Below are 26422 nucleotides of genomic sequence, written 5' to 3'. Positions count from 1 at the left end.
TTAAAGCACATTTAAAAATCTTATGATTGAATTATAATATTAAAATTGATTAATAGGTTTTTATGTGTATTTTTAGGATGTGCAATACAAATAAAGGGTAGTTCTAATATTAATCCATGTTATAATAAAACTGCATGTTTAATAAAGATTTCATTTTTAATATTTTATTAGTACAAATATTGAATTAAAAACTAGTTCTTTCAGCACGTGGAGGTGGTCTAGATCCATATCTTTGCGTATAAGGCAGGTCTAGACTTTTCCTTTTTCGAATGCAATATATTATTAAACTAATAACCAAACAGATGAGGAGTACAGCAAGTAATACTCCAACTGTAATAGCTGCTATCTCTGATTCTGACAAGTTGTTCCATACTGAAAAAATATATCATATTGTTTTCAAAGAAGTAATTTTTTGTTGGATTTAGTGTTTCTTATGATAATGACAGTAATGTTTATGTAATAAAATTGTATATATAGAATGTATATACAAGATGCCCTAAAATTGATGATAAAACCAAGAAACGGATGATTTTACATGAAAAAATAGGATGAAAATGTAGAATAAAATTTATTCATTTGAGGTTTGGTTTTAATGAAATCGATTTGAAATATTCTTTAGATATGTGTACACTTAATTATGTCACGTTTGAACAGAGCTGAATACACACTATGTGTCTATTATAAATAACATTAATACCATACGTTAATGTCGATTCCTTATTGATATTGTCTACTACTATCCATCTGTGCTTAGAAAGTGTTTATAAATAAAAATAAGATATGCAATTTTTAATGTAGAAATTATTGAAAATTTTTTAAAATTTTTGTGGCAGATGTGATACTGCCAAATGTTTACAATGCAAGAAACATATCCATGTATTCTCAATTACTGTACCCTATCAATGTGAAAAATTGATGAAAATTGATAATAAGTTCTATAAATATGAAAATAAATAGTTATTTGAATTAAGATCCATTCAATTATAACATAATTAAGTATACTTGCACTCTGAAGAAGTTAATTTTCTTGGAAATAAAGCCTCAAATGGATAAACTTAAGTCTATCTGATCATCTTATTTTTCGTTGTAGAATCACTCCGTTCTTGGTTGTATCAATAATGCGATATCTTGTATATTTATACATGATATGTCTACTTATACTAAAAGATAGTAAATAGTAATAGTTAAATTAACTCTACAGAAATTGATTAACTTTTATGGTTCATTTGGTATTTATATTTATTAATTATCCAGGTGAAGAATTAAAAGAATGTAATGAAAATATTACCTGTAACGTCTATTGTGTGGGTATTGTAATTGTCCAATAAATCTATTGCTGTAATTTTAGCTGTTGTGTCACAACATGTCGCTGAATAATAAAATGTTGTGAGACTTCTTGTACCACTAATAAATTCTGTACGTGGATAAATTTCATTTGGTGATGAAATTACACGTTTTAAACCTATATTGAAGATGTAACATTATTTTATGGAAAAGTTTAATAGTGTTTATGATTATTTTCACATAAAATTATATTTGTTTTTCAGAATTTTATGTTGCAAAGATTCAGTTACTATATGTAAAATGAATTATAATTTGCTATTTATATAAAAAAATTTGATTAGTATATTAATATGTCAATACAATAGGTATTGACAATATTAATTATAGTAAACATATATTGTTGAAACATTTATATTTGAAATATATTAGTGATAAATCATCATGTTCTCAATATTGGTTACTTATTCATCAATTTTAATAGTATATATAGTTTACTTATTTAGTTTAGAATGGTCTAATATTGTCAATGTGTTTAATTTTTGTGCAATTTTTTATGAATTTATTACTATTAATCTTGTTTTCATTTCGAATCTATTTGACATGAAATTATTCATATTTTGTTTAGGATATAGAATTTACAAGGAAATTATTTTGATATTTTGTGACACTTTCTGTTTGTTGAGTTTTAATTTTTGTTTTTAAAAATATTTTTCAATATTATATGTTTGTATTTTGGTACTTATAATTAAGTGAAAACAATATTTGATTAAATAGACTCAAACAGATCAACAGGTTTAGGAGTATTGAAAGCTTTACACTCAAATAAGAAGTTTAATTAATACCTGAATCATAATCTTGAATTGTAATGTCTGCACTCCAACGAGATTTGTAGCATCTATCCTTTTCCAATTTTCCAGCGCAGTTGTTATTGAAAGAATATTCAATTTTTGGTTTCACATCATCAGTTAACTGTATGTTATTACATAATATAATGTTTATTATACAAGGTAATGACAAGAAAAGAAATTTGAATATATATTTATTTAATCTTAGAAATAGTAAATGAACTCTATGGAAATCTTCAATTGTATTATAAAGATGCAAAATTTAATGTCATTCAATCTAGTTTCTTGTATTCTATATTTGTACTTATTAATATATTAGTGTTTTATATCTTTAGATTTTATACATTTATTGTTTACAATTAATGTCAATAGTTAATGTCTAATATCACTCTAAAATACTTGATCTATAATTAAGTGAAAACAATTTTTGGTTAAATAAACTCAAACTGATCAAACAAGGTTAGGTTATTATTAACTTATTTCAATTGTGATACAAGAAAGAAACATTTCTATTAGTATTGAAAGCTTTACACTCAAGTAAGAAGTTTATTTAATATTTGAAGTTTTATCAACTATTAAGGTTTTTAGAATTTTGAATATATTACTGCATAGACTATTTTTAATAAATATAATTTGTTTGTCCAATAAACAATAGAATGTTAATATTATGTAGTTTAATTGAAGCTAGATTTATTTTTATCATAAATGGCCTATTTTCATTTATAATTAAAGCTATGAAAAATTTTTCTATTAAAGAATATTTTACAAATGACTAGAGATGTATCGTATGGTTAGTTGAACTAAATGACATCTTTTAGGTGTCACAAGTTGGATTAAAGAGAAATATTTAGGTTATAAAAATCGCTATCATCCTAATGAAAGCATAATTTAAAATGTAGAGTGAACTTTTGCTGAATGTAACTCTTCAATCATTATATAAAATATTTAGTATTGTAAGTGTGTGGATGAACTACTTGTGATTTCTATTCTTGAATGTCTTTTTATCATTGGTTGCTTTAGCATCAATATTTTTTACGATTATATTATATGAACTGGTAAGGTAAAATTTATACTAATAGGAATTTTTAATACGCATACATTCCAGTAATCCTTGTGGTATTACAGAAACTCAAGTTCAAAACAGTTAAAATAAGAAAGTTTGGACTAAGATAATTGGAAATGAAGTAATAGAACTTCATTTTCTTTTAAATAACTTAATTGGAGCATCATATCTAAACTTTTTACATAATAAATATTCATTTCTTTTGACAAGTTAAGCATTTATTGTACTAGTAATAAGAACAGTTTGGTTGGCTAAGTAAAAAACTTGATTTTTATGTATGTAGTTAGATAAAATCGATAACTAGTCATACTGAAACATAGTTTATACTGGAAATTCCAGGAGTATTGAAGATTTAAAAGTAAGGGTCACTTTATGCATTGAAAATATAAAAATGCAATGTATAGTATGTTACAAGAAATGCAGGATAATTTAACTTTTAGAATATAGTTCTTCTGTATGCAGCAGTATGGAATAAATTTTCAACAACTTCTATATTAATAAGTCTTCGTGAGAAGTTAGTGGCTTAGCTTTGTATATAAATATGTTCTGAACAAGTTCATTTGTATGATATTTGTAAACACAACCAGGAAGTTATATTATTGAAATTTGTCATATTAATTACTATTCAAATATATGTGTACTCTACATACTGTTAAAATCGTTTTTCCTGAAGAGAAAGACTTATTTACAAATACTTTATTCTGCAATTTCAATTAATTTTTTGTATGTAGAATCACTCCCCTTCTTGACTATATTAATAATAATGGTTTAATCTATACTTATCCTTACCTTTGAGAGTGAACCTTGTACATACAGGTACACAGATTTATCCTTTATTTCCGTACCTTGGATGGATAATGTAACTGTATTAGCTGTATCCGGTGCAGCATTATCAGGTATAATTAGGTCCACTCCTACATTACTCATTTGTCCTGGATATATCCATACACTGCGAGAAAGCATAAAAGATTAGTGGAGTGTTGTACTGTAATGTATATTGAAATGATATTAATAATAACAATTTTATTAAAATTATTGAATTAGTGAAAAAGATTTGTCCACTTACATCCAGGATGTTTTAAATATCTTCCCATATAATATGTATAAATAGTAATGTGGAAATGTAATGAAATAAGTACATATGGTTTTAAGAAAATGTGAAGACTGTTTGGGATAGACGAGCGAGTGAAATATTTTTGAGGCGTAAAAGAAAAGTGTTTAAATAGAACGACAAAATGACCAAACGAAGGCGTGAAAAACGAGTAATTGAGATGACACCAGACTGAGGAATTTTGGATGAATGTGATCAAATGCATTGAGTGAGAAAGGTTAAGAACTAGAATGAAAGGGAATGAATGCGTGAGAGAACATAGGGTGCAAGAGAAGCACAAGAGGAACTAGTCTAGCAAGGAGAGAGCATCGTGAGCGAGAGAGTTTGTGTGAGCCTTAACTTTTATTTTAACTAAACTTATTATTAACATTAAATTCTTTATTTCTCGTATCTCTAAAACTTTATTCACGTGGGGTTTAATAAAGATAATCCCTACATTAATATACTATTATTATTACTACTTCTTACTATTTGTTGTTATATTTTTTACATTATTTACGTATCTGTTTATCTATCAATGGTCAATGATTATTTATATAAAAATTTTACTTTTATATTTTCATTTAGCGTTAGGATTAAATTTAGTATCTATTAAAATGTATTAATGAATCTAATGTTTCGCGTTTATTGCATTAAAATAATATTTATAGAAATAAGAATTCACGACGATACAATAGATGTTACAATTACTTTCACTGAATGTTTTTGAACACTGAGTATTCAAATTGTCGGAGAGAGTCAGAAGTGAAAGAGAGTTCTCTTGAATGGTACAACTGGTAAAAAAGCTTTCAGTCGGTTAGTTTATTTACTCAATGTTCATACTATTGACATCACAGAGAATATAAATTAATGTACAAGAAAGAAAAAGTGGAACAATCTAGCGTAAAGGCAACAATGTAATTTGTCAATGTGACATAAAACAGAAAGTATTATGTACTAAAAATATATAACGTCACTCTAAGTAGTATATAACTTACTATGTGGGTTGAAGGTTGTACACTCTGAAAGGCGTACTCTTCACTCTGAATCCATATCTGACTGGCAAAACACAGTTGTTCCTTACATCGAAAACTACTCTATGTATTGTCCCGGGTGAGACAAGCAAATTAGAATTTCTGTTCACTTCTATGAGCATTCTTTTCTCATCAATAGTATTTTCGTTGTCGTAATTTACCAATTCTTCGGATAATTCTCGATTGTCTAAAGTCTCTATCATTTTCATGGACATTCTGATGTTATTCGTTATTGGTGTTTCAATATCGACGTTTTCAATCAATCCAGTCGAAGATCGTGTACGAATTTCTTGTCGATCCTGAATCAAAGGCAAGTTACGTTTGAAAGTGTAAGAAATAATAGTACTGTATATGGTTATTTCACGCGAAATCGAATGTTAAATGGAGCAATATTTCGGATTTTGTTTAAATTTACTAAAAATTTCGAAAATTGTAAATGTTAAAGCTGTTTGGAAAATATTATCTTTTTTTTTTAAATGTATGACTGTTGAATTGGATATTGCACAAGAATGAGCTTTTAAAAGCTTTACCTAAGACATTAAAGTACCGAATAAAAATTGTTCCAGCTTAAAAAAATAATTATTTTGCTAATTGAAAAGGATTTAAGGGATGATCAGGAGTATATTCTAAATTTTTAAAATTTTTATATTTTGCTTTTTTATAAAAATATGGCATTTTTTAAATCATAATTGTAAGAACAATTATAAAACAATTATCAAATGTAAATATTAATTGTAAAACAATGGTAAAACAGTTATCTTTTTAAGTTGAAACAATTTTTATTCGGTACTCCAATGTCATCAGTATAAACTTCAAAAAGTTCATTTTCGTGCGATGTCCAATTAAATAGTTACACTTTTTTTTTAAAAAAAAATGTAGCATTATTCTTCAAACAGCGGTAACATCTGCAGTTTTCGAAATTTTAAGTTATTGTTCGAGATATGTTTAAATATCGCTACAAGCCACAACATATTTAAATTTGAACAAAATCTGAAATTTAATGTCCGATTTCGTGTAGAATAACCCATATAATTTTGAATGGGCTTTAAAATAATTAATTCGTTTGTTGAGAATATAAGGTGAGCTATTAAATATCATTATTTAAACAGTTATTTGTTAACATTAGAGAAAAATATTTCCGAATTTATCATAAAATACGCTTTGGTTGAAGAGACCCATCGAATGCTAAAATCGAATTTTTATACATATCTACTTGGTACTTAGATCATATCATGATGATTATTGAAAAACTTGTTCATATTACCGCAGGTATTCGATTACGGACAAAATTGAATGGACAGGTAGTGGAAATAGGTATGAATTAAATATAGCCAAAGTTGTTCTATTATTATGTACTTAGGTTTTATACATTATATATCGTTTGTTACATAGATTATTTAGCGAATAATTAAAATTGATATTTACATTTACGATAAAATAAGACATACTTAAAGGAAAAGTTAGCGGTTTTTCGAGGGATAAAGATAAGTGGAGAAGTAATAAAATGTATAACGAATATAATTAATATTTAGTATGTCCAACTTTTGCATTAATAATTGCTTGTAAACGTCTTGGGATGCTATTTATCAGATTTTCAATGTAATTTTTTTCCATATTTTTAAATGCTAATTGCAAATTTTTGAAACAATTGTTCTTGTTCTCTCGTTTTTCTAATGGCATTTTCGAATTCAATGCACTCTGTAAATTTTCTATAGGATGCAAGTCCGAACTTTACGCAAGCCATTTCAACAATTTAATATTTGAATCTTCAAAAAGTTTCTTTGTTTTTTAGCAGTATACTTTGGGTCGTCGTCCCGTTGCAAAATAAATTGTTCTTTGAGACCCATTTCTAGAACTGTCGCTTCTAAATTTTCGTTTATTATTTCAATATATTTGTGAGTATTCGTTATTCCTTCAATTTGTGCCAAATTATTAATTCCATCCCATGAAAAACACTCGCAATGAATTAAGTAACATTAATGACCCTCCACATTTGACCGTTGATATAATGAACGGCTTTTTGTACATTTCATTTTATTTATTTTTTTCATACATAATCCTTTTCTCAATTGCTGCAATTCAAATTTACTTTCGTCACTCCACATTATTCTCCTCCAGAATGATATTGATATATTTACATATTTTTTAGCAAAACCTAAACGTTTCTTTATATTGGTTTGATTAATGTGTGGCTTACATTTGGCTTTACAGTATCTTAATCCCATCTTCTGCAATCTACATCGTACTGTTTTCGATAACATATTTAATTCTAACACTTCTGCAGTATTTCGCGATGCGATTTTTGGATTAGTCGACATTTACGAATAATTCAACGATTTTCGTTCATAGGAGTAGAACCTTTACGTTCGAGGCCTTTTAAATTTTTAACGATTTTGTGTTTTAATTATTTTTTATATATATTTTCTACCGTACTTTTGAATTCATCGAACTTTTTCGCTATCACACGGTAACCTAATTGATTGCGGTAGTTCAGTATAATCAAGTAACGAATTTGAGTTGAAATTTCTTTTCTTAGTGACATTCTGATATTTCCTTACAATTAATGTGTCCTATACAAAGCCTAGACAACAACTAAATAGTTAATTTGACACAACAACGTAAACGTGGGAATAATGCTTCGCATTTGTTTACATTGTTTGCTTTGGAGCAACGACTCAAACGAGTGTCCGCTTATTTTTATCCCTCGAAGATCAGCTAGTTTTTCCTTTAAGTACATAATAATAGAATTATTTTGACTAAATTTAAGTCATACCTATTTTCACTACCCATCCACTCAATTTTGTTCGTAACTGTAGGTATGGCACAAAACGCTTTTCAACTCCCAATTGTTAGAATGTGCGTTACTGCTGTCATTCTTACTAATTGAAAGTCTCTCGCTTTTCGTGCACCTGTGGCAGTATGGACAAGTTTTTTTAACGGTCAGTGTTACAGTTACAAGCTTCAAAGCTACTTTTAATTAATTAATGATTAAGACTCGTAAGATGAGATTTTTGGTAGAAAGAGAAAATTAATCGAGCACATGGTTTCAAATAAGTCTCCACCAGAAGTGTTTCTCTTTAACTGGTCTTAAATTAACGCATTCACTGTACTATGGAACACATACTATATGCTTTGTTATATGCTATGACAGGTGGCTCCATAATTATTCTACCCTTCCCATCGAAATTTGTAAAGTGTAACTGAAAGATATGTTTCAACAATATTTTCCCCGTGCCACCATATGTGAAAGTCTAATTGACCGAATTTGACTTTGTAATTGACTCGTATTTCAAAATATTAAAGTTTACGAGAAAAAAAATCATCACAGTAATTGTACTAAAGAGTGAATCTTCTGGTTTAGAAGTTAGCAAAAATCGACAATCTTCAGTTACCATTAAGAGAAATGTCGTTCTTTTACCTCCATTGAAAATATTCCACCAGAAGACAATTTATCGTTGCTGGGATAATTTGAAGGAACAGTTAGATTTCCATTATCGTTCGCGAAAGTACTAAGCCGAACATAATTAACGAGTATGTTCTCAGTGATAGGGGCTATCGGGGAATCATCGTAATTAGAATTTTTCATGGATGTTTGATTATTTAGTTCATCTACAAAAGATTCACTTTCCAACGATCTTGTTCGAGTTGTTTTTCTCTCTTCGTTGCGTTTAGGATCGATTGTTGCGTTTGAATTTTGTCGTTCTGCTGCGATTATCTGTGGATCAATCATTCGAAATCGTTTATCGAGTATTTATATTATTAAATTAATGTATGTGTTAAGAACACCGAACGATGATAATATGTGCAGAGTCAATTTACATACCTTTGAAATATTACCGACCGTTGTACTCAATTTTACATCATCTCTTATTTTAACACTTGAACGGTATTTCATAATTGGCAGTTGATTGAAGTTATCTATAAACAAAGTATTTATGCCATTTTCTGGAGAATTGAATTGAACAATATCAAATTTGTTAATATCATAACAATAAGGCGACGGAGGGGCATAGATGTCGAACGGTAGTTGGAAAGTATTCTTTCTTTCTTTAATTCGTTATGGTATCTGCGATATTTATTTCTCAATTGAACGCAAAAATTGTTCGACGGATATTTCATTTATACCGTTACTACACGACATTTTTCTCATTGAGAAACTGTAATAACTGCGTTTAAGTATCAACGTACTGTTTATTGACTCGAATTATCCGAGAGATAATAGGTTTAATCGCATCGTATGAAAGGCAGCTCAACATTCGAAAAGCAAGGCATGTGAAATGTTGAGGCACAGTATCCTGGGAAAGTATTTTCGAAAAACAGTATTGCCCATTCGTTCGAAGAGACTAAAGCTTCATTTTACGACAAATGTTTTAACACTAACAGTAAAGTATTGTATACTCTTTAGAAAGAATATAAATTAGTCGGAGAGTTTACAATCATTTACTTGCTTCGATAATTAGTATAAAGCATATAACTTAAGAAATATAGTGTACGATTTTAATTTTCTCAAAGTGGCATAAGATGAAATTTTTGGAATTGAATCTATAATTCTAGAAACATTTGGGGTACGTTGTACATGGTCGGTGTTTTAGAATGTTAATAGGAAAATTACTTATGTTTTTTTAAAATGTCCATTATTCGTAAAGGAGGAATAACAGGAAAATTATACGTTTTTTTGGTCTTATCCAAGTGTCGTATAAAATATAGATCCGGGCTTCGAGTTAGTTAAGGAAACATAGGTGAAATTATTCACGTAAGTGAATAATATCGGTTGCAGGTTATAATTCGATGCAAAAATGGATTATTTTTATTGGTCGTGAGAAAACAGAGACACATTTCATGTCAACGTGTCTTGTGTTTACTTGTTAGTTCATAAAGCACTCTTTTATCAATCTTTTTCGTCTTTCTAATCGATTCATATGATTCGAAGTTGGTGAAAAATCGAATTTTTCTGCAAGGTACTATACAGTTTGATGTGTATCAGATTTGATTAAATTTTTTAACACATAACCACAGATGGTTTCGGATTGATTACATGGCTCGCTAACGAGGTTTAAATTGCTAGAAGGAAATTTAATAAATCAACGACGTATGTCTGTTGATTAACTATGCTCACACCATGCAATGTATTTAAGTTTTCAGTTGTCTGTGGGTACATGGTGTCCAAGTCTGAACTCGTGTAGGAAATTACACGAATTCCGTTTTTATTTATTGTTCACTTTACAAACAAATAATGCTTAACCAAGAGCAGGTTTCACGTTTTAAAGTGATATTTAAGAAGTATCATCAATCGTTCATAATATGAACTGAAAACTTTTTGGCGTTCAAAAGGTTATGATAAGATAATGGGCTGAAAAATGTGATGGTAGCCTCTGGAAAATTTATTTGAAGATGTGTATGGAATTTTATTAAATATTAATAAGAAAATCCAAGGAAGTTTTGTAATCGGCGTAAAGACAATAAGTTTTATAATCGGCGTGATTATGGCTACGATAGGGTGTACAGACTCTTCATTTTTCAAAAAACTTATCGTGTTATAGACCGAAAAGGTGATACCAATGCCAATCATAGAATTTCATTGTTCTTTTTTTTTTTTTTATTTTAGATGATTAGGTTACTAGATACGTGTTTCGCTAGTCCAGATCAAGTAACTCCGCGTGATTGGCCGAAGCTTTCACGAAAATCAATATTATTCAATCAAACGTGGTAGATTTGTATTTTACTGTACGTATTTCTCAGATAATAATTAAACGTATGATGAAATTACAGAGAAACGAAATTGTAATGCACGGTGCACTTAAAGTTCGCTAATGCTAGTATATAGTAAATGCGAACACTAGTGTAAATTATAATTATTCTGCCACAAAATTAAAACCGTCTGTATCTATCCATTGCTGTAAATTTAGCCTGCAAGCCTTAACAAAATGGCAACTCCAACTTAGCTAGCATCGGTCTGTCGAAAATGTTTTGACGCGCCACGCAAAATTAAACCAGCACGCGTGAATGTACACAAAATCGGACGCTTGGTACACGGTCAAGCTACACGGGTATATAATAATAGAACAGCGTGTATGCGGGTCGAGCGTATGCTAGTTGCGCGTGTATTTGTTTCATTTTCCGGGAAGAGCAGTTCGCGCGACTAATACTCCCCCGCCCCGTGCCGCGCCGCGGACACTTGCACTCGTTTATTCTAATCGGGTGTAACGAGAAAAATCCGTGGATCTCGTTTCTTCCCGCTGAACTCCATGTGCGTCAGTCGAACGCGCAAGTTGGTGAGCAAAGGGCAGCTCGCGCCCCGTGTCTTGCACAACTGCGCGTATCTCGTGGCCAGAAAGCGACGCGATGGGCTAGTTTGCCAGTTGTTAGATGACGCGTTCCGAACGTGTTTCGCATATGACACGCCGCGGTAGCGTAACCAAGCTTTCCGTTGTACGCCGATAGCTCGTGGTCTCGGTAAGTACTACTGGGTTTAACTTGAGCTTTAGATTTCTTCGAGCGGTTACGCGTCTCGTTGTTTTCGAGCGTCCCCGAAACTTCCCCGAGTGGGTCTTGAAGTTGTGCCAGTGGCTGTTTTAATTAAGGGCAGGTCGATGTGTCCAAGAGTGGTAAGTCGGTCAGGTGCGACCATGGCGAATACTGTACGATGATTATCCGACGGATGGTGCACGTGTTGCGTCGTAAATTATTCCGTGGTTTCGTAAACTTTACATCCGTCGTAAACTATTAACGAGGTTCCATAATTATTATCGATAATTTGATAATAAAAAAAAATACTTATTCTGTGCGTGTATTTTGTATTTTTAAACGCGTTTGTATCTCGAGGCCTCGGTTTCTGTTTCGTATTTAGTCAAGTATATTCATTTTTTGCAACTACTTGGCGCTATAAACTGTACTTGCGCTATTTATTTATCGATGATAAACAAACACTTATCGTTAAAATATGACGTTCAGGAAGCGCGAGATTCTTCAAAAATATGTTTTTAAACATTGTTCAACTTTTTAACTATTAATTTTTTATTTCATTAGATCGTTGAATGTTGGTGTTCGATACAAATATTATGTAAATTTTGTATTTACGTTTATTTTAAACACAAACTTGTTTTCCATAACTTTCCATAACTTTTAATGGAAACGGGGGACTTTTGCGTGCGTTGCATCGACTCGCAATCATTTTATGTAGCTTAATTACATTTATTTTGGTTAAATTTTCGATGTGAAAAAGTCTGAATTAGAACGTGGTGTTCAAGTTTGCAACACAAAAACATGGTTCGATTAATAGAATGTGAGACTCGTTTATTGAAGATTCGAAATACGATTTAGTTATTGTAAGCGAGATTTTTTCATTGTTAGATCAAAATTACCTGCTTTTTTTTAAAAAGAGTTAAGAAGTGATTATTTTGAATACCGGCATAAAGCGGATCGGTACATTGAATTTACGAAAGAATTCAAAGTTTCCTTAATCTCTTATCAGAGCGTTGCTCGTATGCTGACAATGTTACTACCTCCGATAACTGAAATAATTTCCTTTCCGGATGATTGAAACAAAATCAACTCGCTATTGTCAATTTGTACGAGCAGCGGCCACAAACGAGAACGATAAGATTCGTAGGTGGAATTGAATTTCAACCAATAACGAGGGTTAAAATTTGTATACTTTTTATTATATCTCGATGACAGTATTACTGATGGATTGGAGAAGTTTTCCTGATAAAAAGGAGTAAAAATTCCGCCTCATTTGAATTATTTTTAATTATGTGTAAATGAATCATTTCTAGATTCTATAAATTCGTCGTACATCTTTAAACGAAGTTATTTGGGCTCATTTTCTTAAGAAATACCTAGCCAATATCTCTATGACATATAACGAAGATACGGTTCTACGATTCTCGATTCTAGAAAGATAAATTATTACTATTCTCAGATAACTGAGAAGTAGTACACTGATTGTAGTAGTAGTAGATTGTTGATAGTTATGATGTGAGATATTATGTGAGAATAGTTAGATATTATATATATATATATATATATATATATATATATATATATATATATATATATATATATATATATATATATGTTATATATGTATAACATATATAGTAATTATATATATGTTACATATGTAACAGTACATTTTTCTATTTATCATACGAAGAATTGTAATATTTAAAAAATTTATTATTCTTCGAAATTCTTGTTAGAATTTATAGTGTTGATCAAAATTTGTTTGTAAGCTTGCGAAATTTATACACGACATTCTAGACTCATTATCTATATGTAAATATATTTTATGATTTTTTTAAAGACGTTTTATAAATATTTGTCTCGTTTCAGATACTTTTAGATCGATTTTCAGTTTCATTGAATTATGTTTCGTTCGGAAAAATTGAATTACGAATCAACAAAATTTATTTATAACAGTTCATCACTATTTTTTAGCCATATGTGCTTCATCAATATACAGATTAGAAGTTTTACGTTATCAAATGTAAATTCGCGTACAACTTGGAGACAGTATTCGTTGAATGTGCTTTTTTCGTAGAAAAATGTGAAAAGCGATATTTATATTTTTTAATTTCTAGCTATTATTCTTCTAATATTAAAATACACGAACTGTGTTATCTCTTCTTACAGTACTTAGTTAACGTTACAAACACTTTCTCCTACAATGGACATTATTCGGTTTATGTTTCAATTAAGGGAAAAACTTTTAAGTAAAGTCAACTACCAATCAATGTTCACATAAAATTCTAAAAACGTGTTTTTTTTATGTTTTAATTTTTGACATTGAATTTAATTGTATAAAAATTAATTATAAATAGAAAGACGAAAAAAAATCTTCAGAACTTTAACCCAGAGCAATAGTGAATTTCTTCATTCGACCAGAAATATGTTTCACTACAGATATATGAAACGTGTAGATGCGCGTATCTTGCAATTATTTTCGCGCATTGTACGTTGAAAAAATTCATATCGCCTTCTTCGTATAAGTACATTTTGAGTAGATACTTATTTGACGAATTAATATTTCTGCACCAAATGCCTAAGTGTATTATTATAAGAGATAGAAACTCTTTTTTAATAATTAAACAACAGGCACTTGCACACTCGTGAATGAACTCTCCGTTTACGTGGATTCTTTTTCCTTTTCTGAACTTTTATTAGGATTTTTTAGCGAAAATATGTGAAATAAATCTTTTTATAACTTATATTGGTTTTCTTCTTTAGCAGTGTGGACTCTTTTGTACGGTTTTCTTTCGTGGGGAGAAAAAAAAAAAAGAAAACACGTGTAACAGATAATCCATTTAAATTGAAGGAAAGCCATACATATATTAAAATTGTTCCATTCTCAATATTCCATAGTTATTTTGCCACAAATAAAAAGTATTCCATTTTAATAGTATTTTGGAAAAATAAAAACTCGTTTTCTTTAATATATTTTCGACAAAATGAAGCTTTCAAATTGAAGTTTTGTGCGTATATTGTTTGAGGAACGTCGAACAAATAGGTAAATGCATGCATGTTTTATCCGATTGTTTTTCTTTTTAATTGTTTTTAAAGCGACGACCAATTACTTTTCCAAATTTGTTTTCACATTGTTAAATACAGCGTCAATAATTGCACAGAAGTACGCGTTCCTAATAGTCTTTATGTAAATATTGTTTGAAATCACACTACTTGAAATACTACTGATTTCGCACGCTTAGTTAACTATAATCGCCCGTTCGTTACCGCGACGTTCTCAATGTTATATAAACATCGAATTAGAAATGTTTGCTACTTTTCACTTTCAGAAAACGTTTTTCACCATTTCGTTACCCCATTCATTTCAGTTTGTGACCGTTAGATTTATAATCGAAGAAAATGTTCAATCTCTAGTTTCCACGGAGATTACATTTTTATAAGTAAATTACATTGTACAACTTTTCAAAGAGAGAAATGGTACGCTTGTAAATCGATGTCCCGGATATTGATAAAAATCTTCACTCACCGTTCAATCGGAGATTTGAAAAGAACAGTTCGTCGGCCGTGTCATTCGTTGCTTTTTCATTCGAACCTTCTGCGGTGAAGTGGTACTTCGAATTCTTCTCCCCAGTGAGCTTTAACCACCACTCGCCAGGTGGTGCGTTACGCGTGTCGATTCTCATTCCTTTCGCGTCACCCCTACGTGTCCAAGATATTACTGTTCTGTGCCACGGGACCGTTGCGTCTGTTAATGACAATACGCGGGCACATGCTAGTTATTTACGCAAGTAGTTTCGATGCTGAGTATCGGAACACATCGGCGCGGAACGAGCACTTTTTCGACAAACACGCGACGAACATTGCGTAATCGTTCCAATGACGAAAATTTCATTCGCGTCAAGACTCGCGATCCTTCGTGTCAAGTATCTCGATTAGGTTTCTATTGTGAGGACAATCGCTTGGTGCAATGCAACGAGTATGCGGTCTGGATTGTTCGAGACGACGATGCGGTCGATATTATGAACGGTACGTGAATAGTGTATAGAGACAGTTCAAGAACAGTAAAAATCGTTCGCGTAAAACAATAGAGAGGAATGTGCCTTGCCAGTTACAAGTTTAAGATTATTTCTCTGGAAATTTAAAATCGTTTGTGTACAATCTTTTTTACGTTGCTTAATCTTAACACATTTTTCCGTTCGGTGGTACCCTCAAAGTATTTTGATAAAAAGATGTGTCTAATGTATGGAACTCGTGTTTTTATTTTTATAATACAACGAAAGAATTAAGGTATATAGGGGAGCATTCGGTCCAATTTATTGTAATAACTTTTATTATAGAAGAAGAGTATCTACGTGATATTAACCGTGTTATTATTGTTTCATTCGTATTTTAAACAACCATTAACTCTTATGACAGTGTAAATTGCATTAGGAATCATGTCTCTTTATTTTTTAATCGTACTTTTGTACGTCTAAATGTTGTTTTACATAATTTAGATGTATTTGGTTTCGACTGGAAGTTAATCTATTTAAAGAAAAGACTTGGGTGAAGAATTTCAAGACATTGAAGAACAAATTAATCCTATATCTCATACGTAAATAAATTACTATTAATTACGAGTAGATGCAATTAAATGTTAATTACGGTTATTTGTTTACTATATCGCAAAATGTAACAGTGATGAATGTGGTTTTAGGCTCATGGTTTGTGGTGCATTTGTACATGCGTAGGAAGCATTTTAACGATTGAAGTAGATATGTTTTATCAAAAGTATTGGCAGTAGAATGTACAATTTTATTGTAGAATGTACGATGATTGGAAACAGTTGAGAAAATGGTTTAATATTAGACTGGTCTTTGTTTCATCGATTTGATTCTTTTAAAGTGCCTTCGAAATATTTTCTGTCTATTGTTTGGAGAACTTCTTATCTCACAGAACTTTCAGGTGTACAATTCTTTATGACGGACATTTAAAATATCACATATATTTGAAATTTTAAATATTCCACGTATTACACATATTTCTAAACTACAATGCAACAATATATATGTACTGCTACAAAGTTTCATCTCTCCTTTATTTATCCAAAATTTTTTATTAACATCTCAAATTTAAAGATTTTAAGAAGAAAAAATTGAATCTATACTCACAGATTCGTCGGTTCTTTTTTAGCATTCCAGAAACAGTTTATTTAAAATCTTAACGTTACACTCTATGTTGGTCGTCGAGATTTTGAATAAACTATTTTTGTACTCTTTAATTGCTTTATTTAATCATCTATCTTGAATTGAAAAAGAAAATAAATACTCCTGCTGGGACTCTTGCCTATTCTTTTGTGTGAGCTAGGAAAGCGGAAGTTGCAACCATTAAGGACTGTGGAGAAAGTTTGAGAGACTGCTTTCAAAATTCACTCATTTGGCGTTCACTTGTTAGAAAACTGTATCGAGAAAGACTTTCCAATTTCAAGGAGTTTAGCACGGTTTCAGAATAAAAGGTGAATTTATGACCAAAAGGAACGACTGCCAAGATCCCTCGCCAGGCTCTCGCAGGCCGAACAATGGGACGTAGGGGTCAAGTGCAGTGTATACGATCAGCCAGGACTTCAGCCAGGACATTGGCTAGTCGCACGCAGACAACGTGACACAACTGCAACCTACGCGGGCTTGTCGCCACTGAGGTTTGCGAGTACGCCAGAAACACACGAAAAACAAGGACGACGACTCCTTTACCTCGAAGCTGCGATCAGTCACAAAACGCAGTCTTCAGATTCGACGCCAAGGGGCAAGGTCAACTGAGGAGAACATGACGAACTCTCGATTCAGTCGATCACCGTTCGGCTAACACATCTAAACCATCGCTTTCTTATATCCATTATTTTATTTATAAATATCAATTTACTATAACTCGTAAATCAGTAACTACAACTCAGCGTCTCGATCAATCCAAACGATGTCGACGAGGCGTAAACATTGGTCCTTCGAGCCGGAGGGCAAAATAATTCCTTCTTACAAAATAAGAAAGCGATTGAAGTGAACTTGAACTGTGATAATTCGGCGGACGCTGAATCACCAAAACAAGTGACTTAAACAGTGATCAGAAACTTTGGCGATCGATGCAACATTGAAGCAGATCTCAGCAACATAATCTGTAATTGAACTTGGAAACTGATTTTGCGAAATTCAATTCCATACCATTTTGGACTTAGCATATGCAGGTTGCGAAGCGCATCAAACGGACAAGCTAAGAACGACGTAAGGGCGCGTTGTCACAGCGTGAGGCAACTCAACTGCAACGGTCCATATTTCCTTCTCGACACAGACGGTGAGTTCCCATTCACTCCTATCCTTTAAGTACATTCAATCTGTATTGAATACTGTGTAAAAGGGACAACTTAAAGAGAAGGAGAGCAGCAATAAAGAAGGCTGTAACGTGTTCTCGAACATAACAAAAGCATGTAACGGGGATCCCGATATCGAGGAATTTCGCATCCGTTTAGAGAAAGCTGAACCTTTCTATGATAAGTTCAACGAGATACAAACGGAAATTGAAGTGTCGATATATGACGACCAAGAAGAGATCGCGAAAGAGGAACTGAAACATGAGCAATTTGACGAAATCTATATTCACGGCATGGCGACTGATAGCTCAGACTTCGCGTAATCCCGCAAGTGCAGTATCGCAGGCAACTGCACCATCCAACGTTTCGGGTGAAGTAACCACCGCGGTAGGTGTTAATATTCCTAAAATTAGACTTCCGTCGTTCAATGGACCCTTTGGAGAATGGCTAAAATTCCGCGACACTTTCCGTTCTTTAATACACGAGAATACAACATCAACTAACACGCAAAAATTTCATTATTTGCAAGCGGCATTAATTGGTGACGCGGCGCGCGTCACAGAAGCGCTCGGTTTTTCTGAAGTCGATTACGCTTCGGCATGGAGTAAGCTACAAGAGCGATACGAGGATTCAAATGCATTAATTCATTATCGTGTTCAGGGACTGTTCGAGTTACCCGCGTTTGCTCGAGACTCACATTCGGAATTGAGTCAACTTATTGACACCGCAAGCAATCGTCTCTTATACCTGTAAGGCTTAGAAGAAAATACCAATAGTTGGGACGCGATGATAATCTATCTATTAAGATCAAAATCAAACGCAATTGTGAAAACGTGAATGGGAAAGGGCTCTGGTTCGTTTCACCTCTAAGCCAACGTTGAAGGGCATGATTAAATTCTTGGAAGAACACTCCAAGTATCTATTTAAAATGAGCGTTGATAAGGCATTTAGTAACGAAAATAGGGAAATTAAAGCTACAAAAAAAAAAACATAATTCAGCACCAAAGGAACGCGTGAAATCGTACGCGGTAACGGCAAGAAATTGTGATCCCTGCGAGGAAATGCCCGCATTGCATACGTGGGAAGAGTTTAGGCGACTAATTGTTCCGGTGCGAGTGCAGAAGGTGCGAGAATTGGGGCTTTGTTTCAATTGCCTGTCAGACGGCCATCGTAAAAGGATTGCATCTTTGGCTCGTCACGAAAATGCGATAAGAAGCACAATACCTTTCTGCACTTTGGCTCTTTGATAAAAAATCCATTTTTTTGGTTCTCAATTTGTCTGCGCGATAATGTCGCGACCACAGACCTCAATACCGCGGGACCCCATAAAGTTTGAAGGCGAGTCCGCATTAAGAAAAAAGAAGCACGTCCTCGCACAAATTACGCAGAGTAATTGCCTGGCCCCTCGCACTTCCCGGTCTGACTCGGCTTACGTGCTACTGGGCACAACCACTGCATACCTGCTCAACAGTAAGGGCAGGCAGCATGAATTTAGGGCGCTCCTAGACTCGTGCTCGCAACCGCATATAATGACGCGCGATTTATACAGGCGTTTGGGCCCGGTCCGTACAAAATCAGAAATCACGGGCATTGGACAAGGATTGCAACTCATTCCTTACCAAACCACGGTCGAACTACGCTCACGTATCACCGATTTTTCGGACAAAATAACTTGCACAGTTTTGGATAAAATAAGCGACGATCTGCCAAGCGCAGATGCTTGTCAGAAATTAACATTCCAAGGAAATGGTTCCCGTTCTATCGATTCACTAATAGGTGTCGCATTCTTCTATCGATTATTACCCGCCGGGCAAATAAGATTAAGGTACAATCAGCGAATTTTACAGAAGACTCGGATTGTAACGGATGAAATGTATTTTCAATCCCAGGACCCTGAAGAGCTGTGTGCCACAGACCTCCTCGCAAAGGGGGTTCAAGGGAACGTATTTGTCGGGGAAATTTCCGACATAAGAAGAGAAAGGCAGATACCAAGAAATAGTACACTAAACCAGTTAAATCAATTTTTGAACTCCGAAGGGTTATTACGCGTGGGCGGCAGGTTGCGCGATGCACACACATCATACAACGAGAAACGTCCGATTATTTCGCCCAAACACAAATTTACACATTTGCTAATAAAAACATGAACAGGAGCCAAAAATGAATTAGTTGAGCTACACTACACTGCGCATTTTGCAGGACAGACAAATTGAAAACCAAAAAAATGGATTTTTTGTCAAAGAGTCAAATAAGATTGCATTTAATACCGCCTCGGGCGCCGCATTTCGAGGGGGGTTATGGGATAGCGCTGTGAAATCGGCAAAGGGCCGTTTGAAGAAGGTGGTCGGGGAAACGCGACTTACGTACGAAGAACTTTACACAGTATTGGTGCAGGTTGAAGCATGCTTAAATTCCAGACCCCTATCCCCTCTGTCGAACGATCTCAATGAGCTGATTCCCTTGACACCTGTTCACTTCTTTATTGGGGGCTCATCGATGGCCTTACCGCAACACGACGTGAGAGGGATGCAACATGCACGAGAACACCTGCCTCAACTCCAGAGACGGCAAAAATGGAATACCGTCAGACCTGGAATGATGATGACTTATCCAGGAAGGTGTGAGGACCACCAAGCACTCCGATAAGACCGACGCATAACCCAAACACCAGAATCAACGATAATCAAGAACCATGTATATAAACCACCGTACACTGAATAACGATTAATTCATTGTGCCACCTTACGTGAGTCCAAATCGCTGTTCGTCACCCGTCGCGTACTCTTACCAATAATTACGTCAGTATATTCTCTACGGAGATATTCGCTAAACGGTAACTCTCTACGGAGACTTTCGCTAAAAGGTAACTTTTGGCGATTACCTCTTATTTCTACGGAGTAGAGAATAAGTCAAGTTACTATCATCTTAATATTTCCTTACGCGAATCGTGAGTTTAAGTGCGCGGGTGAAACGACTTTAAACTACAATATTTTTATTTCGTGATCCGATACGGTCCCGTGACAAGGGCAGCGTTCCTCCCTTGCAGTGGCCTTTGGGCCGCATTATCGAACTATATTCAGGAAAGGACGAAATTACGCGAGTAGTTACGTTACGAACTGCACGAGGTGAAGTCAAAAGGCCTCGATACTAAATATGCATTTTGTCGATCGAAGAGAACGCTGATAAGGTTGAACAAGAGCCGCAAATTGAACCGAACTCTACCAATTAAATAGATCCCCAGGATTCAAGGACTTTAGTACCGGATAATCGATATGTAATTAATTTACTGTAGTGTACGATTATGGTACATTTTATACGAATAGTTTACGTATACTCATAGAATAAAGTCTACACGTGTGATTTAGCCATAAATGGGACTCACGTTGATTGATTTCATATAATTATAGATTTCATTTCTTAGATTCTGAATTGAAAGATACTCTTTCAAAGTGGGTGGAATGTTAGTACTCTTGGGTATTCTTTTGTGTGAGCAAGGAAAGTGGAAGCTGCACTATTAAGAATTGTGGAGCTGCTTTCAAAATTCATTCATCTGGCGCCCACTCCGTTAAAAAACTGTATTGCGAAAGACTTTCCAATCTCGAGAAGGGTTTCAGAGAAGGTTCAGCATGGTTTTTAGAATACAAGGTGAATTTATGACCAAAAGGAACGATTGCCAGGATCCTTCGCCAGGCTCTCGTAGGTTGAACAATGGGACGTAGCGGTCAAGTGCAGTGTATATGATCAGCCAGGACTTCAGCCAGGACATCGGCTGGTCGCATGTAGACAACGCGACACAGCTGCAACCCATGCGGGCTTGTCGCCACTGAGGTTTGCGAGTACGCCAGTAATACACGAAAAGCAAGGACGACGACTCCTTTACCTCGAACCTGCGATCAGTCACAGAACGCAGTCTTCAGATTCAACGCCAAGGGGCAAGGTCGGCTGAGAAGAACACGGGCGAACTCCCGACTCAGTCGATCACCGTTCTACCAGTACATCTAAACCTTCGCCTTCTTATATCCATCATCTTATTTATAAATATTAATTTACTTTAGCTCGTAAATCGGTAACTACAAGTCAGCGTCTCGATCAATCCAAACGACGTCGACGAGGCATAAACAACTCCCATCGTGGAATTTAAAGGTGTTATGATCGCACCACTCTTATTAGAAATGAACGATATTTAAAGTTAATAGCTCATAATTGAATACTTTAAGCTTCTAAATCTCTTTTATTTTACATTGATCTCGAGTGATTTTTGTTACTTATAATCAACATTCGTACCAGCGGGATATAGACTTCTGACATATACAACTGTTCAAAAATACTGAAACATTTGACGTTAATTTACTCGGTCACAAGTATATATTCCACTAAGAAGTATATTTAGCTTGTCTCGTTAACGCGGCAACGAAAATTTTCCGCTGGAAGTTCGCTCGACTATTTTCTTTGACGCAACACTAACGTGGCAATTACGTTTCTACGTGAAATAAATGTGCACCTCGTCGGACAATGAACACGGACGCGAAATTATAGAGTGCTATTAATTCACATGACAGAGTATGTTCCGAGCGTCAACAATTATTTTTAGTTTACGCTACATAACGAGATCGGATTCGTAGTAGCGAAACACGTGGCGCGAGGTTTAGCCTTCACCTTTGCGTAAATGGATTTACAAACGGTGGATTGATTGGTTAGAAAGTAAAGTAATACTTACTCGTAGGTATCCGAAGTGCTGCGCTCGAAACATTTCCATCGATGTTTATGATAATTCGATTTATTCCGTTGTCGATTGAAAATTTTGCCTCCGCGTTTTCGCTCAAGTTGTACTTTTTCGCTAATTTTACCTAGAAAATAATGATTCAGCTAAATAGTTGGTATTCAATAGTATATGCTACGGAATGTGATTGAGAAAATTAGTGCACTGACTGTTGTTTGGAATCTAGGTTTATAAGCTCTGTCAGAGTCCTTTGCATCTTCTCTGTTATTTTGTTCATTTACGAAAACTTCTTTTTTTATATCATTCGTATCCGTTCTTGCATCAGTGGTTTCGCAATTCAGGTCAAGGTAAATCTAAGAGTATAAACAAGATTACGAAGAAAATTAATATTCTCGGGACGATAGTACAACGTGCAGCAGCAAACTATACCTGACATTTTTTGGGAACGTTGTTTAAATTTTGTTCATCGATCCACTTTACTTCTGGCATGGTTAATTGCAATTGACCTTTTGGAAGGGAATTATCTGAAATATTTATTCAGATTTAACTTGGCTCATTCTCTGCTCACTTCTGTTTTGTAATAGTTGTTGTAGCTCTTTGATTAAGGAGGGGGCTAATTTTTTCGAACAATTTCATAAATGTGCAAAATATGTATTATTTGTTATATAAATCTACATAAATGTCAGCAATTATTTTTTTTGTTTTTAAACTTTTGTATGCATGTATGTATGTATGTATAATGGATTCGTATAGAGTTACGGCTTATCTATTATTGATAGTTGATTCAGAAAACAGTAGAATCAGCATATACATAACGTAATTGACGATTACGTAATATTTCACGGTAACAGATACATTTTCTAAGATTTTAGCAGTGTCGCATATCTTACCAGGTGTATCAATGCTGTTACTCGACCAAAAGATGTTAATGTATTGAAAAGTATCTTGTTCCATGTTGCTACCCTTTCCGATGCAATACCTTTAAAATAAATTACTAAAAGATTTTAGTTTACAATTTAAGAATGACCTCACATTTAAAAGTAATTATCTCTTATGCGTAGTATCGTGTATTAGGAAAGTTGAATGTAAAAACAATAGTTCCTTTTATACGTTACTATGAACTACTATTTCATACGTAATTTTCGAAATTATTTCAATGTTATTTCTTTCGTGTATGTTCCTTAAAATAATAGTTTATGAAAATTATGGACCTTTTGTAGTTTTCTATTATTATTTCACTATACAAAAAACCACGCTCATAATACAATTAGATATGCCTTCTATAGCGTAAACATAATTTTGCAATACTTTCACGAAAAATTACACTACTTGCAATCTTATACGAATAAAATTCATTAAGAAGAATTAGAATTAGAAGGTAGCATAAATCTACTCGAAAAGTATTGAAGAAATGAAATAATGCATTGTTTATATGTTAATTTAAGATCCGATTAAAAAAAATTTCAGATATTTTTACTAAAATATACTGATTCTATCGTTCATTTTTACCTACGGTTGCACTTATTCTTTTTATTTCATATGTAATTTTCGAAATTGTTTCATGTTAATATTAACAAACGTTAATAGTATTCTTTAGAAATAATATACACGAAAGAACATTGAATAATGTTAATATTAACAAATGTTATGCTAATTCTTCTCTACAAAAATGTTACAATTCTTTTTTTATAATAAAAATATTTTATCTATTACAATGAAAAAATATAGTTAAAATCTGTCAATTCAGTTATTTCTTCATTAGAAACGATATTCATGTACGAGTAATAACAAATTAATAAGACGGGTGGGGAGGGGGTCTTAAAATAATAAGACCCATTAATACAAAACGAATCAGTGTTGCATTCTTCTCGGATGTTCTTTGTCAAAAACAATATCAGAGACTACTAACGTTTTTTATTGCAACTGATAGTATTTAAAAACAAGTCTAGATAAATATTAAAATTTGCACGAAGTACTCATTTCTCGTTGATTTTCTCGCCGATCAATTCAATGTAATTGAACCGATATCCTGGACATTTTTTAATTTATTCTATTACTTGTAAATCCTATAATGAACAAAATTTTGAACGTGGATCGATCTTGATTGTTATTTACGTTTTTTAAGAATTACTTGGAAATATGTATATCTTAAAGATTCCAATTGAGAGTATGATGTTTATCAATGGTAGTGCATCAACTATAATTACGAACGTCATGCGAGAATTTACTGACAAATTGAATTAATTTTGCGAAACAAATATATTACGTTTAATACATTTATTTATACGTGTTGAAAGTACAATAAACAAAATGAATTTCTGCAATGTAGTTATTAGATTATTCATTTGCTGCTAATAGAATGATTTAGCATTCATTTTTTGACATTACCGATGACGATACATCTTTCATGCAATAACGTCTCGTCTCAAAATCAGACACTGCGTTCACAACAAAACGTATTTAAACATTACGCAACTTCCCTGCGTAGACCTCACCTAGAACATTCGTCAGTGGAAAAAAGTATGGTCCCTTCGGCGGTAGATTCTTTCGATTTCTCGAAAAGTCTCGTAATTCGATTCCCTACCGGGGTGATCCAATAAGGTAATTTCGCCTGAAACTCCAAATTTGGTTGCTGCATCTCTTCGTCTATCGCCACGTTAGGCGCCAGTACATCATCTCTTGGATCCTCGTTGAAGATAGCGGTGGTAGGGTCCATCGCTGTCGAAGCAACAAAAATTGTCGCGCACGTAACCCACACTAGATAACACATCACCGAATAATTAAGGCACACTCGCGTATTCATGATGTGTCTTTCGGGAATAATCTTTATAGAAGACTAACCGCAAAAATCGTCCGGTTACTTATAAAGTCCCGAGCGACGTCGTTTACAGAAGGGTTAGGTGTCCGTAGTTATGTCGATGATAACACGAGCGGCAAAGTAAATCTAGGCGTAAACGCGGCCCGTTGCAAAACCGCAGGTGTTTGATGTGCATGCGTGTACAGGATGTGATCGTGTATAGAAATGGGTAATTCGAGGTCCGACAGGATGTCCGTGCGATCGTCTACGCAAGAAAAGATACGTCGTATCTTTTACCGGGCATTATCTTCGTTATTAGGACTTACGTTCATTGTATCCTGTTCAATATTGACACTTTCCGAATGATCCAACCCCGAGACTTCGCGTACTGAGCATTTGGTGGTTAATGTGTCGTTTTTCTCGTTATTATCAACGTAAAGATGAATCTTGTATTGCTACGTTTTCATTAATGTGTTCAATCTTTAGGCCTCAACGCGGCGGAACTCGCACGTTCAGAGAGACGGTAACATTCTCAGAGCAATAAACATACTACCTTCTCTTCCAATTACTCGTTTAAATAGTAAATAATTTTTTTCCGATATAAGATGTAAATAGTTAAAAGTCGGTGCCATTGTTACTCGGTAAATAATACGAACTCGATATCGAAATATTCGTAAACGAGTAAAATGCCCGAGTGAAAGTTTATCACTATTGAAACAGTGTATCTAATGGTTTCTCTTTTTAATCGATACATGTATAAAATGATAAGCAATACATCAACAAATAA

The 26422-nt window shown here is 33.4% G+C and overlaps 2 protein-coding genes across 4 annotated transcripts in view; one reads left to right on the top strand and one right to left on the bottom strand.

The window, feature by feature from the left end:
- LOC143152776 (uncharacterized) overlaps window positions 1–26422 on the top strand; it is a 42278-nt gene that overhangs the window by 892 nt on the left and 14964 nt on the right. Inside the window, exon 1 of one of the 3 annotated variants that reach the window (XM_076323270.1) lies at window positions 15656–15807. The exons of 1 other annotated variant lie outside the window; for it this stretch is intronic. In XM_076323270.1, the coding sequence (XP_076179385.1) occupies window positions 15801–15807 (7 nt within the window). In that variant the 5' untranslated portion in view covers window positions 15656–15800. Of the gene's footprint in view, window positions 1–15655; window positions 15808–26422 lie in introns of those variants that run through there. One more of the 3 variants, XM_076323261.1, reaches the window with a different exon arrangement.
- Window positions 138–25764, bottom strand: LOC143152817 (uncharacterized). Its single transcript, XM_076323359.1, has 14 exons — window positions 25680–25764; window positions 25334–25595; window positions 23729–23817; window positions 23268–23362; window positions 23048–23191; window positions 22836–22965; window positions 15308–15526; window positions 9140–9234; window positions 8735–9031; window positions 5281–5615; window positions 3982–4141; window positions 2127–2253; window positions 1289–1462; window positions 138–372 (listed from the first exon to the last, which is right to left on the bottom strand). Exons 2-14 carry the CDS (start codon window positions 25552–25554, stop codon window positions 185–187), a joined length of 2274 nt encoding a protein of 757 aa, XP_076179474.1. The 5' UTR covers window positions 25555–25595; window positions 25680–25764; the 3' UTR covers window positions 138–184.

The sequence above is a fragment of the Ptiloglossa arizonensis genome, chromosome 1, assembly GCF_051014685.1.
Source record: "Ptiloglossa arizonensis isolate GNS036 chromosome 1, iyPtiAriz1_principal, whole genome shotgun sequence".
Lineage (NCBI taxonomy): Eukaryota > Metazoa > Arthropoda > Insecta > Hymenoptera > Colletidae > Ptiloglossa > Ptiloglossa arizonensis.
Note: the sequence above shows the minus strand (reverse complement) of the source record. Positions and strands in the feature narration are given on the sequence as shown.

What these genes read in the sequence shown, in the direction of transcription:
- LOC143152817 (XM_076323359.1), bottom strand. Translation starts at nt 25,554, where the DNA reads ATGGACCCTACCACCGCTATCTTCAACGAGGATCCAAGAGATGATGTA. An exon ending in TCCACTGACGAATGTTCTAG is followed by an intron (nt 23,818 to 25,333) that starts GTGAGGTCTACG and finishes TTTATTTTAAAG; the next exon opens with GTATTGCATCGGAAAGGGTA. An exon ending in TAACAGCATTGATACACCTG is followed by an intron (nt 23,363 to 23,728) that starts GTAAGATATGCG and finishes TAAATATTTCAG; the next exon opens with ATAATTCCCTTCCAAAAGGT.